General features: G+C 35.4%; 1 protein-coding gene across 3 annotated transcripts in view; it reads right to left on the bottom strand.

Moving 5' to 3' along the window:
* The window catches only part of NUDCD1 (NudC domain containing 1), a 55,934-nt gene that overhangs the window by 20,893 nt on the left and 18,097 nt on the right, over positions 1-16,944 (bottom strand). For 2 of the 3 annotated variants that reach the window (XM_059671899.1, XM_059671902.1), the window contains 4 exons: positions 10,603-10,788; positions 6,301-6,481; positions 1,552-1,734; positions 338-542 (listed from right to left, as the gene is read on the bottom strand). In XM_059671899.1, coding sequence (XP_059527882.1) covers positions 338-542; positions 1,552-1,734; positions 6,301-6,481; positions 10,603-10,788 — 755 coding nt within the window. The remainder of the gene's footprint in view (positions 1-337; positions 543-1,551; positions 1,735-6,300; positions 6,482-10,602; positions 10,789-16,944) is intronic. The other variant, XM_059671900.1, reaches the window with a different exon arrangement.

Below are 16,944 nucleotides of genomic sequence, written 5' to 3'. Positions count from 1 at the left end.
ACAATTATTTTGACATAGTAATTCCAATTTTAATCTGCCTTAAAAATAATCAGCAATAGAGACAGACCAATTATAGTATTCCCTTCTAAGCTAACTACTGTGGAAAGAATAAAATGAAAAATAAAAATTTAAATATAAATAAAATAAAGGGGGTCCTAATATATGGTGATGGGAGAACATTTGACTTTGGATAGTGGGCACACGGTGGGTAAACAGATCTTGTAACATAGAAATCTACACCTGAAACCTATATGTTCATACTGACCAATGTCACCCCAATAAATTTAATAAAAAAAAAAAACATTAAAAAATACAAAAATAAAATATATAAAAATACCTATTATTTTCTTTAATTATCCATGTACTGCTTTCATGATCAACAGATGAATGGAGCTTTCCTTCCAAAAACCTCTGACCCTTCAGCACAATGTTAACATGATCAGGCAAAAACTGTACTTGAATGTCCTCCTTAGTAGTCTCTTCTGGAAGCCGTATCATGACAGTCAGATCCTCTTCAGTCTGTTGCCAGTAATACAGAGGCTCTATTGGGGAAAAAAATGCATCTATAATAATAAAAGTGTAATATGCTAATCAGACTGGACGTCCTTCCTTCTGGACAAAGCCACAGTGGGCGGGAGGCGAGACAGAGGTGGCAGTGGTGGGCGGGGACTGGGGCCAAGGCCCTTGCACAGATTTCGTGCATCGGGCCTCTAATTATGTAACTAGAAAGTTAGATAACAGAACATATAAAATTAGAGATTAGGAGATACAAAAGAACACCTATCTAAAAGAAACAGCATATTTTCTAGTGATCTCACAAAAAAAGTAATTATAACCAAACATACAGAGATCTCTGAGGAATTTTCAGTTATAGCAATTGCACTTGTCATTTTCCTCTTCCAGGTTTACCTAAGTATTCATAAAATACTGACAGCCCATTCCTCTCTCCTTGCCTCCCAGTCCTTCTCTTAAATATTGTGAAAATCTCTATTAAAAACTACGATATTCTCTGGCTATAAACATCAGAAATATGAACAGTAATGTTTACAGAGGGGACATTTTTATATTGATCTTTTGATGTATTTATGTATCTTTTAAATACAGTCTCAGTCTCCACAGAAAACAATCAGTGATTATACCTTCAAGGAACTTCCTTTCAGTTTAGTAGAAAAGGTATGCACTTAAAATAAACAGAGTTGAGCTTACTATAAAAAATTAATATTTTTAATGCTAATATGCCAGTTTCTCAAATGCCAAGAAATAGGCATTATTTACTCTTTTGCCAAGTTTTTATTAAACATTTAATCACATAAGCTAATATATATATAAACATTTTTGGTAATTATAAAATTATTAAATTAAACTAGTTTCCACTATTTAGGTGGTATATTTTACAAAGATTGTTCTGGGAACTATAAAAGAAAATAAAGAAATAATTAAGCACTATCTTGACCTGGTAAAACCTATAACCTATAAAGGCAGATAAACTAGACAAACATATATATACATACAAATACACATGAACTGTATGAAGATGAAAAGTAAAATTACCTTTGATTTTATCTGACATGTCTTCATCCTTCTTTTCTTCAACATCTTGACCAACTGGAACGAATGTGAAGGACTTGTAGGAGACTATCATTAGACCATTCCCATCAGGCTCAATCGCAGCATAATGGGGCACTGACTTTCCACGGAGAATATCACGCTTAATAATTTCATATTTTTTATTATCTGAAAGAATATTATGTATTTTCTGAACAAAAATTACAAATAAACTATATTATAAAAATATTTTGAAAAGATGTATATGTTAATTTCAATTCAAACTAAATATTTTAAATGTACTATTAAAAGGCATTCTATTTAGTGTCTTTATAGATAAAAAATATTGACCACCTAATATTCTGTAAATAAATCCCAAATTTAATATATTGGATTTAATAAAAATTGTTCTAGATTGTGCTATCCAATGTGGTAGCTACTGATCACAAGTGGCCATTTAATTAAAATTAAGTAAAGTGGGAAATTCATTTCCTTAATCATACTAGCCTCATTTCAAGTGCTCAACTGCCACACAAGCTAGCCGCTATCACACTGAATGGCACATGTATAAAACATGTCTTCTTGCAGAAATTTCTATAGGACAGCCGTGCTCCAGATCATGAAAGTGACTGACTTACCCAAAATACTCAAAATTTTTATTATCTAAAAATCCTCTGAAGGATCCACCTTTTCCTTGACTACAGCCTCTCTACTTTCCTAGCAAGTATATGATAGGCATCTTTTGAAAAGAGCCACAAGTTGAGGATAAGGGAAAAAGTGTGGTGTGGACTATTTTTCTGCCCATTCTACCTACTGATAAGGGGTTTTATTAAAATAAAATACGTTTAAGGTAGAAATGATTTTTATGTACACCCAGATATATATATTTATATGCCTATAATAATCAAACATAAAAAATTGTACTTAGAATTTTTAAGATATAAATAACTGTATTCTAAAGTGTCTGGTAAATTAACTAAATTTATTCTCCTATGAAAATACGTTATTTTTGCTTTTAAAAGAACCCAAACGTTTTAGTTGAGTCCATAACTTTACTTACACTATTACTCTATTAAAGTGGGTTCTACTTGTAAGCTTCACACTGAACAGTCAAAATTGTAACTCAATGTCATCTGAGTTATACATAATAGAATCTATTCTAAAATATCAATTATTGTTTTTGCTCTAAACTTTCATCTACATTCATACATTTATTGCATGCATATTTAAGAATAAACTTTTCATTTCATTTCATGAATTAAAAACTCTTATTTTTTCTACACAGGTACATGCAGGGCAAAGAGTCCTCTTTAAAGACTCAAAGTTAGACATTGTATATCTTACCATGTATAGGACAGAAAATAATAGGTAAGTGAAATCCATGGTTAAATAAGTAGGAAAAGTCTAGATTAAAATTAAATTTTCTTTTTTACTCAAAATGTTTAGAAACTTTAATATGCTTAATGTGTAATGGAGATACAGTATGCCCACATTTTAAAACCAACTTGACCACAAAATATAATTCATTAAATGTTCCACTCACACAGCTTAGAAAAACACTATTCTGTTATATTCACGTGAAAACTAGCACAATTACATTAGTAATAGGAGGAAAAAAGGAATGCGACATTATAAAAGAAAATTAAAGTAGCCCTAGCCCCATGGTCGGCAAGCCACATGCGGCTCTTTGGCCCCCTGGCATGGGCCACGAAGTTTCAATCGCACTGTACGTGCGCGCCCGCACGTGGTATTTTGCGGAAGAGCACCTTCAAGGGGCCAGTTTGCCAACTACTGCCTTAACCAGTTTGGCTCAGTGGTTGGAGCATCGTCCTGCGGACTAAAGGGTCCCAGGTTTGATTCTGGTCAAGGGCAGGTACATCGGTAGCAGCCTCGATCTCCGGCATGTGGGAGGCAACCAACTGGTGTGTAGACACATCTATGTTTCTGCCTGTCCTCCTCACTTCCACTCTCTTTAAAAATCAATGGAGAAAATATCCTCTGGTGAGAAATAACAACAAAAAGATAAAGTAAACCATAGAAAGAATGTTTCTATCATAACAATAATTAAAACTAGTTTTGGGGAGAAAAAAAGAAAGGTAAGTCTAAATATATCTATCTAGTTGAGGCATGAAAAAAAGACGAAGGGAAAAGAGGTGACAGAGATAGAGCCATGTGCTCTGAGGCATTATGATAAAAATTCCTGTGGACTGAGCTGAAGTTGTCATGGAACCAAGTGTCTTAAAGAAAAAAAGGGACATGCATGAGGATTTCTCCAGTAGAATGTTAATAAGCAACTTAATTAAAAAATAAAGCTTCTATTATCTAAAGTAGGGATTTGCACAGTCTATATTTCCACAACAAATATTTTCAAAGAATAAATTTTCTATTTTTAAATGGTTAAAAAAAAAATCAAGAGAATACTATTTAAGTACATGTAAAAATCACATAAAATCCAAATGTCAATACCCATAAATAAAGTATTATTGGAATACAACTACACTCATTCATGTATTGTCTGGCTGCTTTTGCACCATGTGACACACATCATATGGTTACCATCTAGCCCAGCAGTTCTCAACCTGTGGGTCGCGACCCCTGAAAATACATCCTGCATATCAGATATTTACATTACGATTCACAACAGTAGCAAAATTACAGTTATGAAGTAGCAACAAAAATAATTTTATGGTTGGGAGTCACCACAACATGAGGAACTGTATTAAAGGGTCACGGCATTAGGAAGGTTGAGAACCACTGAATTCTAGCCATTTATAGAAAACATTTTCCATGTGCTCCTCCAGAGATGAAACTACAACACTGGGGAGTAGAAAAACAAATTATATCAAATACTTGTCAAAAAAATCTAGTAAATTTATTTAGCTTACTTAAAAACTATTCTGATTATATATATACTAGAGGCCCGATGCACAAAATTCATGCAAGAGTAGGCCTTCCTTCCCCTGGCTGCTGGCACCAGTTTCCCTCTGGCACCCAGGACCTGGGCTTCCCTCGCAGCCCGAGCTGCATCTGGAAGATTGTCTGGTAAGATGTCCAGTCTACTTAGCATATTACACTTTTATTACTATAGATACACACATATTACACTTTTATTACTATATATACACACATATTACACTTTTATTACTATAAATACACACACACATACATGACCATGTACGTATATACACATATATAATCATATATACATGTAGTTCATCCTACTTAATAAAGACAGAATATGCAAATTGACCATCACAAAGATGGCAGCACCCATAGCCACAAGATGGCAGCGCCCAGTCCCCTCAGCCCTGCCAGAGTCCCACAGTCCTTTCAGCCCAGCTGGGGGCGGCAGGCGCACAGTGTGGCCCGACCTGCCCTCAGCCCCCCAGCCACCCAGGGCCGGCCCGAGGCACAGGCAAGCCTCAGATGGTAGCTGCCCAGCCAATGCCCTAGGCACAGGCAAGCCTCGGATGTGGGCTGCCCAGCTACCTAGGGCCAGCCTGAGGTGCAGGCAAGCCTCAGATGGCGACTGCCCAGCTGACGCCCGAGGTGCAGGCAGGCTTTGGATGGCGGCTGCCCAGCTGCCCAGGGCTGCCTGAAGCTCAGGTATCTGGGGCCAGTCGAGGCTTTGCACTGCCCCCAGTAGCAGCAGCAGAGGTGTGATGGGGACGTCGACTTCCCCTGATGGCTGGGTCGCCTCCCGCCCCTGAGGGTTCCCGGACTATGAGCAGGCCGGACTGAGGGACACCCCTCCAGTGCATGAATTTTCATGCATCGGGCCTCTAGTTTTAAAATAAAAAAGCTCTCTCAGAAAAAAATGCTAATAACCTTTATCAGATTGGAAACTAGCAGCTATGGTAAGAAATCTTTTTCTATAGAGATCAATTTAATGATAATTTAAAACTGATACGTTAAATAAGTAGGTTAATAAAAACTACTGAGAAAAATAACAGATTCATGGAAACAAGCTCCCTTAGTGCTAAACTACAGTAAAAAAATCACTTGGTGAGTAAGAGTGAAACACTGGCAAAAAGCAAGGCCACAACATTAAAGGAATTCTAAATTAATAAAAGAAAAAGTAATTTTTAATGTCCAAGTTAGAAGTTTGACAGTTAAACAGAATGAAAGTGAGGACTTTCCTACACATGAAAGCACTTTGGGTGAGAAAAAATAAGAGTTTTCCTGAGGGTAGAAACAAATGGCAATGTCCAATTTTATTGAAAAGAAATCATAGTTGTGATTTAGTAACTAAAGATATTCAATTCCATATATTTAATTTATATTTCAATTATACTGTGATTTATAATTAATTTACATTTAGTTTTATATTCAGAGTGAGGCAAAAGTAGGTTTACAGTTTATTCTTGTATTATTTATTAATTATTGTATTATTTTTCCATATGAACCATAAACCTTTTGTCTCACCCTGTAAATATAAATTTTTGTACATGTGTATATGTGTACATGTACACATATATTCTTATATATATTAAAAATATACACTTTAAATTCTTCAAAAATTATGTAACAATGTCTCCTTTTATACAAAAAAAGCATAATTGACTGGGGAAGCACATTATTATTTTTTTATAAGGAAAAACTATCTATAGATATTCATTCCACTGGATAGCACATACTAGAATCATAACCCAATACTGAAGAAAACACAAACAGCATTTATAGGAACAGCTTTGCACTTGAAACTTACTAAATTACGGCAACCAGTATGGAGAGTCAGAGTATGTTATGTTTTACCTTTATTTTTCCTACTGATAGTGACCCACTCCAAAGAAACAAAGAAACCACTTCCTTTCATGTCCAATTCTTCTTTCTCTATTCGAAGAAGCAGGGTAGCTATTGAATGTTCTTCAGCTTTCAGCAATGAGATACTGTGAATTATGATAAAAGGATCCCCTAGCTCTTCATTAAACATAATCTAGAAAAGAAAGGTGACACATACAAAAGTATATATATTACATGAATGCAAATAGCAGAGGTAATACATAGAATTCTGACAATCCAACAACTAATCTCGATACTATTTATTACAAGAAACACAAAATCTTAAAAAGCCTTTAAATAAAGGTTGCAACTTTAAATAGGATTCCTTGAAGAATTTGTAAAATATATTTGTTTTGTTTAACAGAGAAAACAGATCAGCACTCTTGGCTTAAAAACAAAACAACAGGTCATACAAGCAGCATCTAAAGGAGAAAGAACTAAAAGCAATCTCCCAGAAATGAATTATCACATGAAAACAGTGCTCTGTACAAAAAGAGAAGACTTGAGCAGGTTAACACTATTATTCCTCCATCTCTTCCGCTATCTCATATATGATTTATTTCTGCTTTCTTTCTCTCAGTGTCTGGATACCAGGCATGCATGTATATGTGCATGTGTACTTTTGTTCCTATTTTTATTTTTGGTTTATCTGTGTTTTCTGAAAGTTTACAAAAAGTCAAAGGCATTGGAAAACAAATCATTAAAACTTTCTTACTTCTCAAAAACAAAAGAACTGATTACATTTAAAAGGTATAATTTGCCGAAACCGGTTTGGCTCAGTGGATAGAGCGTCGGCCTGCGGACTGAAAGGTCCCAGGTTCAATTCCGGTCAGGGGCATGTACCTGGGTTGCGGGCACATCCCCAGTAGGAGATGTGCAGGAGGCAGCTGATCGATGTTTCTCTCATCGATGTTTCTAACTATCTCTCTCCCTTCCTCTCTATAAAAAATCAATAAAGTATATTTAAAAATAAAAATAAAAATAAAAGGTATAATTCAACCATATTTAATATGTAATACTAAATTTGCTTATAAAAAGAAATCTAGGCATCATATGAAGATGCAAAATCTTATCAAATTCTTTTTTATACTAAACAATCTAAAAGACTATATTTTTATTAGAGTAAATACTAAAAAGTTTTTTAAGACTGATTTCTAAACAAATTTTCAAATAAATGAAAAAAGTAGTTGAAAAAATACCTAAGAAACAAAAATCAGCTCCTTTTTTATTTTTTAAACCTATATTTGGAATGCCCTCATGTCTGCTTCTACTTGAATGCCTTACAAAGAAAAGTGTGCTTTAATATCAATTTCCCTATTGAGCAACTGTGTCCATATTATTCAAATAGGAGACTTTGGTATCCATTCTATAAGTCTTCCATAAGCAGAAAAACAACAACAACAAACTCAAATACTCAAAACAGAAAGGATAAAGACAGGATTTTTGTTGGTTGATTAGATTTTGGTTTTGTTTGGGGGAACAGGAGAGACAGAAGAGAAGGAAAAATAGTAAATTTGCCCTGGCCAGTGTGTCTCAGTTCCTTAAGTGTCTTCCCACACACTGAGAGGTCACCAGTTCCATTCCCACATGCCTGGGCTGTAGGCTTGATCCCCAGCAGGGGGCGTGTGCAAGGCAGCCTATAGCTGTTTCTCTCACTGATGTTGCACTAACTCCCTCTCTCGCAAAAATAAATAAATAAATAAGTAAGTAAGTAAGTAAGTAAGTAAGTAAATAAATAAATAAAAACATATTAAAGAAAAAGAAAAAATAGTAAGTTTTGCCAGGTACAGGTAACTAGCTTATTCTTTCCTCCTCTTCCTCATATGCAGGAAAGGGATTGGAATGACACCAGAGGGGTAGATGTCTGGACTTTTAAATATTGTCAGACTGAAGTTTCCAAACTTCTGAACAAGCCCAGCAATTCAACTATGATATTGTTGATATATAGCACCCTGTAATATTAGAGGCAACATGTTTGGAAAGCAGGCAGTGTTCCTGTCTTATTTCTTTCTACACTTTAGTCATCACCATCAGCTTTACTACACCACCAACCACTCCCACCTTTAGCTTCCTCTCTGTTACACCAAACCTCCCAAAGTCCTAAAACTCTCCCAAGTTGTTTCCCTTAAAATGACCGGTATTCCATAGTATCCCTCCCACCCAGGTAATGCCCAAGTCCCATCTCTTTACTACTCCTGCCAATCCCCAGTCAAAACTATGACCTAAAACATCTTGTTACAGCAATGTACATTGAAGACGAAGTAGATTCAAATTTTTTATTGATTAAAAAAATATTTTTGAAGGCCAAATATGTGCCAAGGGGATATATACAGCAGAAACCAAATGAATTATAAACCCATATGAATTTCCTTTCTAGCTAAACATGCAGTGTTATTTTAAGCTGAAGGCATTTCTCTTCCTGCTCAAAGTCAACAGAATCAATACAGCTTTGTTCCAGATAAATTTTCATTCATATATTTCCTCCCCATCCTTCTCCAAACTCCTTCCAACTATTTCAGGTAATTGTGTTATAATACCACATTGCCTCAGTTAAAAAAAAAAAATAAAATAAAAAGCTATTACAGGAGGCCATAGCAGAAAATGTCACAATGTCCAATGAATATTTGAAACTGTGACTGCAAAGGCAATCTGGCAAACAGGATATTATTGTTCTAGTCATATATTGTGTGTTTTGTTTAGTTTTTTTAAACATAATACAATTTGGCATTATACCATTTAGTATAACTTAGTAAAAAAAGTAAACCATTTTGTTCTAAAACCTTCTTGATTTTTCTCAAATAATTAAAGCCTTGATAAGCATCTGTTCGTCTCATAAAATATTTTATAAAATGTAAATATATGAAGTACATATCTCTTTTTCTACCCACAACAAAAGGCCACCTGTTGAAATTCAGACAGTTGCAATATCACAATACTCTTTTTAGTATAACTCAGTGTCAATATTTTCCACTTTCAAAAACTTTGGCTCTAGAGAAATTAATTCCTTATATTACCTGCTCCTCAGATTTAAATCAGTTGTGTTAAGAAAACTGAAGTTGCCGAAACCGGTTTGGCTCAGGGGATAGAGCGTCGGCCTGCGGACTGAAGGGTCCCAGGTTCGATTCCGGTCAAGGGCATGTGCCTAGGTTGCGGGCATATCCCCAGTGGGAGATGTGCAGGAGGCAGCTGATCGATGTTTCTCTCTCATCGATGTTTCTAACTCTCTATCTCTCTCCCTTCCTCTCTGTAAAAAAATCAATAAAATATATTTAAAAAAAAAAAAAGAAAACTGAAGTTAAAATGGCATCTTAGAGATTGTCACATTCCTATATTTATGTTATAATGTATATTTCTAAGTAGGAAATACTCTGGTAAACATACTGGACAGCTAGCAGAGTGGTGCAATGGAAATATGCTAGGCCCATAAACATATCAGCAAATATAACATGAGCACAGGAGAAAAGATATGCTAATGTAATTTTTTGGCGAACTCTTCTCCAGAAGAAGGCAATGTCAATGTTTAGCGTACTGCTTTACATCTATAAAACACTCAATAAATATTTGCTGAAAAAAAATGCAATTTTTGACAACTGCATTGAGCCCAGATTAAAACAGGGAATGGTTAACATATCAGTTTTGTAAAGGACATACATTTTATAATTTAATTAAAAAGATATTCAAAATTTCTATATTATAAAAGGCCTGTGGCCCTAACGCCGTAACGACCAAAGACTGGCGCGGGTGCGTGGGGTTGTGAACACAGTGAGGCTGCGCAGGTGGGAGGGGCCACGTGATTTCGCACGCTGGGCTTCTAGTCTATATATATAAAAACCTAAGTGACCTTTAGGAACAAATGACCGGAACGACCAGTCAACCAGTAGCTATAAGCACTGACCACCAGGGGGCAGACGCTCAATGCAGGAGCTACCCCCTGGTGGTTAGTGCGCTCCCACAGCCAACATCCTGGGGCCCCTTCCCCCTAATCGGCCAACCTCCTGTGGTCCCTCCCACTGGGCCCCAATGAGGGGGCCGGCAGGCCAACTTCCCACGGACCCTCCCCCTAGCCGGCTGGGCCCCCTGAATGGCCTCGATCGCCGGCCAGGCCGAGGGACCCCATCTGTGCATGAATTTGTGCACCGGGCCTCTAGTATATAATAAAAACCAAGAGGTCACATACAAACTATCCCTAAAAAGTGTTATTTCAAAATCACTAAGGTCTTACCATTTATATATTCTTCCCAGCTTTTGCATAAAAGAACAAAAAACACACCTCACCTCCCATTTTTCAGAAGCACTATTTCCACGTTCGCCTGTTGCAATGAGATATAATCTTCCAGTTCCATCTGACAAGGTGACCCAGGTAGAAGATGTGAAATGGATAGATGCACAAAGGCGATTGTCATACGCTGTCAAGTCTGTAGGAAGTCGAAATACCTCTAGTGGTTTTCCTAAGGCAGTGTCCTAAAAAGAAGACCAATAGTACAAATGAATCCCTCCCTCTCTCCTTGGTCCATACACACACTGAACTAATATCTGCAGTGTTCCTCTCCTCAAGGGAAGGCATCTAACGGCCCTCCCTTGGAGTACTACTGGCTTACTTCTAATAAAATATGGCAGAAATGATGGTTATGTGACTTCTCCGACTAGGTCATAAAAGATTGCATCTCCTTGCTCTCTCTCAAACAGCACGTGGTCGGCCCACCTGGGGAAGAATTGAGAGCTCTTGACAATAAGCATCCTGTGAGTGAGTCACCTTGGGAGTGTATCCTTCAACACTAGTCAAGCGTTCGGATCACTGCAGTCCTGGCGGACGTCATCCTTAACTACAATTCCATGAGAAACTTTGAGACAGAACCAGCTAAGCCCCTCGCTAATTTCAGTGAGACGACAAATGCTTATTGTTTCAAGCCACTAAGGTTTTTTAAATTAAAATATAGTTAACATACAAAATTATATTATAGGCGTACAGCACAGTTATTCAATACTTACATCTACCTAATGACATGATCATGATAAATCATTAAAGAAAGTTGTTTCACAGAAATATGTAGATAACTAACATAAAGCAGTAATCTAGTCTTTATTCTTAAGTTTAGAGTTAATGATCAGCATTTTTAATTAGAAATACCGCATCATGTTCTAAATTCCTAACATAGACACCAGCCTGTGGTATGAAAACATCACATTTAGACTATTAACTTAGGCTTTTGTCAACACATTTTTATTATGTCCATGTCCTCATAATTTAGATGATGTCATCATGTTAGATGGATTGCATCATTAAAATGTTTTACAAGAAAATATATAAAAAGGCCTACAATTCAGAAAATAAACTTCCTCTCATACACTGTGCTCAATAATTTTGGGTTGTTGTTTTATTTTACAGTGAATAGTTTTTCAACAGGACAAACATACTCCTAGATTCATTTCACTCCCGGCTCCTAGAACTGTTTAGATAGTGAATATAAGATTTAAATAAACTATATTAAATATCCTTACTAGCCTCAAGTTTTTTAATTAGCCATTGTTTCTAAAGCATACAATTTAATTTTCTTTGAAACAGCACCTTCCCTTTTTTTGTACTCATATTTCAGTGATTTACATAACAGTGAATTAAATGCTTCAATAACAAACACTGCGGCATAAAGTTTTTAGAATGACCAAATCCTCCCCTCATACCTTATACAAGCCCAATCTTATAATAAGTCCTTTCTAACATCCTTTTACTGAGACGCTCCTGTTCCCCTGGGTGTGCATTCTCCTTTGAGGTGAAAAGTAATAAATCCAAATAAGTGTTAAGTATTCACATACGGACATAAAAAGATCTCCAAGATAATGACTGAAAAAAGAGATGCAGAATGCGTACAGTAAAATATGTTGAAATAAACAAATGTTTTGATTTGATAGCACTGAGTAAGGTGTAGACAGACATGTACTAGCATATTAGTAATGTTTATCATTTGAAAGAAAAATAAGATTGGATTGAGACTGGAGGTAGGGGAAAATGGGGGTTATGGGAACGTTTCCTTTTTGCTTCAATTAACTGCTTGACTTTATTTCCCTGAGCAATTTAAGTGTAATAGACATAAGTTAAAGATATTAATAAAATAGAATGAGACTTCTTGTTCAAAACAGTTTTTTCAAAGTAAGGTTTTCTAGTGATCTCCATACACACCCTTCTCGGCATCTCACCTAATGAGTCCTTATTAGGAAGGAGGGAGGGCTAAAGTTAAGTCACTATTCTTCATTTCTTACCTAATTATTAAGGTTATTTTAAGTCATTTTCTTTTAAATACAAGGTTACACATGACTGAGATTTCTAGAAGTCTAACAGATAAATTAGTGCAATATTCAACAGAATGATTAAGATAGTCAAATACGTATTTGTGAAGCCAAATTAAATTAAAATACAAGAGAAAACACACAGACTCTCTCTTAAATGATAGTTTAAGTGAAAGCAACATGAATAGTCCTGATTTTTAAAATCTATTTCTGAAAGGGTACATTGCAATTTTTAAATGGACTGTACACAAAAAAATTTCCTCCTATAATATATTAATAAATCGTAAGTTACAGTATTAAATTATTTTTTAATAACCTCCACTGACAGTTTTACAAAGTGTTCTCACAATAACACTTTATGTAATTGGCATCTATAATGTCCTGGCCCCACCTGATCTTTTTCTTCTTCTAAACAAAAAATGGTAATGTAACTATGTTCAAGGCTACTAAAAATCATTCGGAGGAAACATTTCACAGGTGAACTGCAAAAGAATTAAAATTCCATTGATAATAAAACAGGGAATGGCTATCATGTAAAAGCACTGTATTAAATAAGTGCTCTGACTTTTTACCATCTTATTTAATTGTTAACAAAACTTGACAAAGTTGAAATTATTATCCCCCCATTTTAAGAAGATAAAGAGCTCTGTTTCCAAAGATTAAATAATATGCCTGGGTCTCCTAGAAAATGACAGCGCAAATTTCAAAAAATGGCTAATGTTCTTTCCTGTATTCCACACTTTCTTGAAATGAACCACTTCCCAAGTTTTTCTAAACAAATGATACCTCAGACCTCACTGCAATTTATAGAATATTCCACCCCCCAAAATCCCACTATGAATACAACTACTATATTCAGTTTCTCTTCACGTTAATATATTTTTAAAAATATATTTTTACTGATTTCAGAGAGGAAGGAAGAGGGAGAGATAGAATCATCAATGATGAGAGAAAAATAATTGATAGGCTGACTCCTACATGGCCAATACGGGTGTTCGAGCCCGCAACCTGGGCATGTGCCCTTGACTGGAATCGAACCTGGGACCCTTCAGTCTGCAGGCCAATGCTCTATCCACTGAGCCAAATCAGTTAGGGCTTCATGTTAATATATTATTCAGTATTTTTATTAGATTTCTGAGTCAATAAAACATAACAAAAATTATAATGTCTACACATTGTATATAAATGACTATAAATAAATAGTAAATAAGTATTGATGTTATATAAATAGTTTAGGGGCCTCTTAATTTCATTTACAAGGAGACAAGCTTTGAACTAACAAAACATTTTTCTAACATTTATAGAAAGGGTTACTCAAGTTTAAAAAAATGGTCAAGCAGAATTAAATAAGAGTACCATTTACTAGTATTATTGGACACTGACATTTAAAATTTTGCCCTTTTAAAAGGAAGTGATCTTTTTCTGGAGAAAGGCTTTCATCACTAATAATTTTTAACTTTACTTGAAAAAAATCTTCCTCTCCTTTTTTGTGTGCTAAGGCTTTAAAAAAAGGTATTTCTAATTAATTGCTGTTCGACTAAGTAATGTTGCTCCATAACATAACCAGACAGTACCAAGAACTTACTCCTTTAACTTTTTTCTTTAACTAGGAAAATTAATGGCTCCATATTAATAAACTCATCCATAGAAAATAGGCCGAGATTCAGATCTAGAGAGGAACATACTGGCACACATTTGAGCTGGACTAACAAATTGTTGTGACCTGTCACTCCAAGGCACAGCCTCACAAATGCATGCTTACAAAAGGAATCCAGTAACTTTGCCTGAATCGTTAAGTACAATTTAAAGATGCACCACAAAATGACACTCTTCTAATTGGCAGAAACTAGTTTTTCAGGTAAATGGAAAACAACATTATGACAGAATTTCCTAAATAATAAGAAAATGATGAGATTAAAATAAGCCATAATACCGTAATAAAACGAAATAAAAACTAAATTTTAAACACTTTTTTTGCTTCCCTAAAGCATTTTCTATTTCCTAAGTATTCTTCCTCCCAATTGACATTTCTCTAAAATTGTAAACCCACAAATTAAACTGACTTAGAAGTATAATGCCTCTATAAATCTGTGTTGAAATGCCGCCACCTGCTGGTTCCTGACAAAATCTAAAGTCCAAATAATGGGTGAATTTCCTTTCATAAGCCCCACAAGCCTTCATTGTAACCACAATGTTTGGCCTAGACCAGCCTTGGGCAAACTACAGCCCGCGGGCCGGATCCGGTCCATTTGAAATGAATAAAACTAAAAAAAAAAAAAAAAAGACCGTACCCTTTTATGTAATGATGTTTACTTTGAATTTATATTAGTTCACACAAACACTCCATCCATGCTTTTGTTCCGGCCCTCCGGTCCATTTTAAGAACCCATTGTGGCCCTCGAGTCAAAACGTTTGCCCACCCCTGGCCTAGACTTAACAAGGTGGTCCTTTGTACACCAGGCACAGGAAAAGAGCCTCTCTGGGACTGGAGCATGTGTGACTTTGACTTAAAAAAACAAAAACAAAAAAACCCCACAAAAACAAAAAACAAACAAACAAAAAACTCCCCACGAAAACCAGACAATAAAATGAATATTAGAACAACTGTTTTCTGCTATTAAAAACCCAATGTGTAGAGAGTGGTTAATAGTCTCCACCTGCCCCACACACAGAACTTCAAAGAGCAAATAGGGATGTTTTTGCTCATCAGAAAAATAAGAAGAAACAAGTGTGGCATTATTCTGTACCACTGCCAAGTGCACGTTTTTCAAAACCTGGTCCCTGAAATAAGGCAAAACCATCTGAGATGCCATATAAAATGCAGATTCCCAGGCCATGACCAACCCTGACATGCTGAATCAGAATCTTTGGGAAAAGTTAATCCGACGTTAGCTTTTTTTTGATCAGTTGCATCCAGTGATTCTGATGTGTAATACAATTTAAAAAACAAAGACAAAACTGAATTAATTAAACAGAAAAAAGACTAAAACAACCCCAAACATAGTTCTTGAAACATCAAATAGTAATAATACCTTCTAAAGTTTGGTTAAGGAAAAACAGAGAGGAAAAAACAAACAACAATTTTAAGAGCATCATATGCATGCAACTTTACAGGAACAAATTTGAAAGCTTAAGAGGAAATGGATGATTTCCCTAGCAAAACAAAACAAAATTACAAAATTACCCAAGAAACATACAGCATGAATAAACCAATAACCATAAAACAAATTGGGTATGTGATTAAAGAACTACCATTGGAAAGGACAACAAGATACATAAAATACAAAAAAACTTATCTTTTCAGTTTTAAATTTTTCTAGTGCCAGAAAACTCTCCATTTAAGGAAGCCAGGAAAACTTTAATCAAAATCTAACTGAGACCTGGCCGGGTGGCTCGGTTGGTTAGAGCACTGTCCCGCACACCAAAATGGTTATGGGTCGATTCCTGGTAAGGGTACTTGCAGGAGGCAACGGATCAATGTGTGTGTCTCCCTCTCCCCTCTCCCCTCTCCCTCTCTCTCTCTCTCTTTCCTTCCTCTCTCTAAAATCAATAAACATCCTCAGGTGAGGGTTAAAAAAAATCCAATAGATTAAAAATAATAATAATAAAATAAAAACTACTATAACTTGTGAAATAAATACAAATATTCTAAGTAAAATGTCAACAAACAGAAATCTAACAATGTATCAAAAAAATAATATACTCTTACCAAAAAGGGTTTCTAGGAAAGTAAGGAATTTAACAATTTTATTATAAATCACTACATTGATAAATCATGAAAAACATACAATATTAATAGGTGAGTGCTGAAAGGCATGTGATAAAATTCAGCAACCATTCTTAATAAAAAATATTAAATAGAAACAAAAAGTGAAAGAAACAACCTTAAAACAATGAAAGGTTTTTATCAAAACCAAAAGTATTTTCCTACATGAATTTAAAATCTATTACAATTAAAAACAAGAGCTAAAACAGGGATACTTGCATTCCCCATTATTACTCTGCATTGTCTCGAGGTCCTATCTAGTAGAGCAATAAGATAAAAATGAAACGATATGGGGATATTTCCATTTTCATAAACATTGGAAAGAAGAGATAAAACCATTTTCTTTGGTTGATGATATAATTGTATACTCTGAAAACCTTAATGGGAGTAAGTAAAATAAAAATGACTGAATTATAAAATAATAATAAAACAAACTAGAGGCCTGGTGCACAAAATTCATGCCTGGGTAGGGTCCCTAGGCCTGGATGGGGATCAGGGCCAATTTGTGGGGTGACTGGCAGGGCGATGGGGAGGCCCCCACTGGCCCCCGCCTTGGCCAGCCTGGCGCT

The sequence above is a fragment of the Myotis daubentonii genome, chromosome 17 (genome assembly GCF_963259705.1).
Source record: "Myotis daubentonii chromosome 17, mMyoDau2.1, whole genome shotgun sequence".
NCBI lineage: Eukaryota > Metazoa > Chordata > Mammalia > Chiroptera > Vespertilionidae > Myotis > Myotis daubentonii.
The sequence above is the reverse complement of the archived record's forward strand: the minus strand, read 5'-3'. Positions and strand labels throughout refer to the sequence as shown.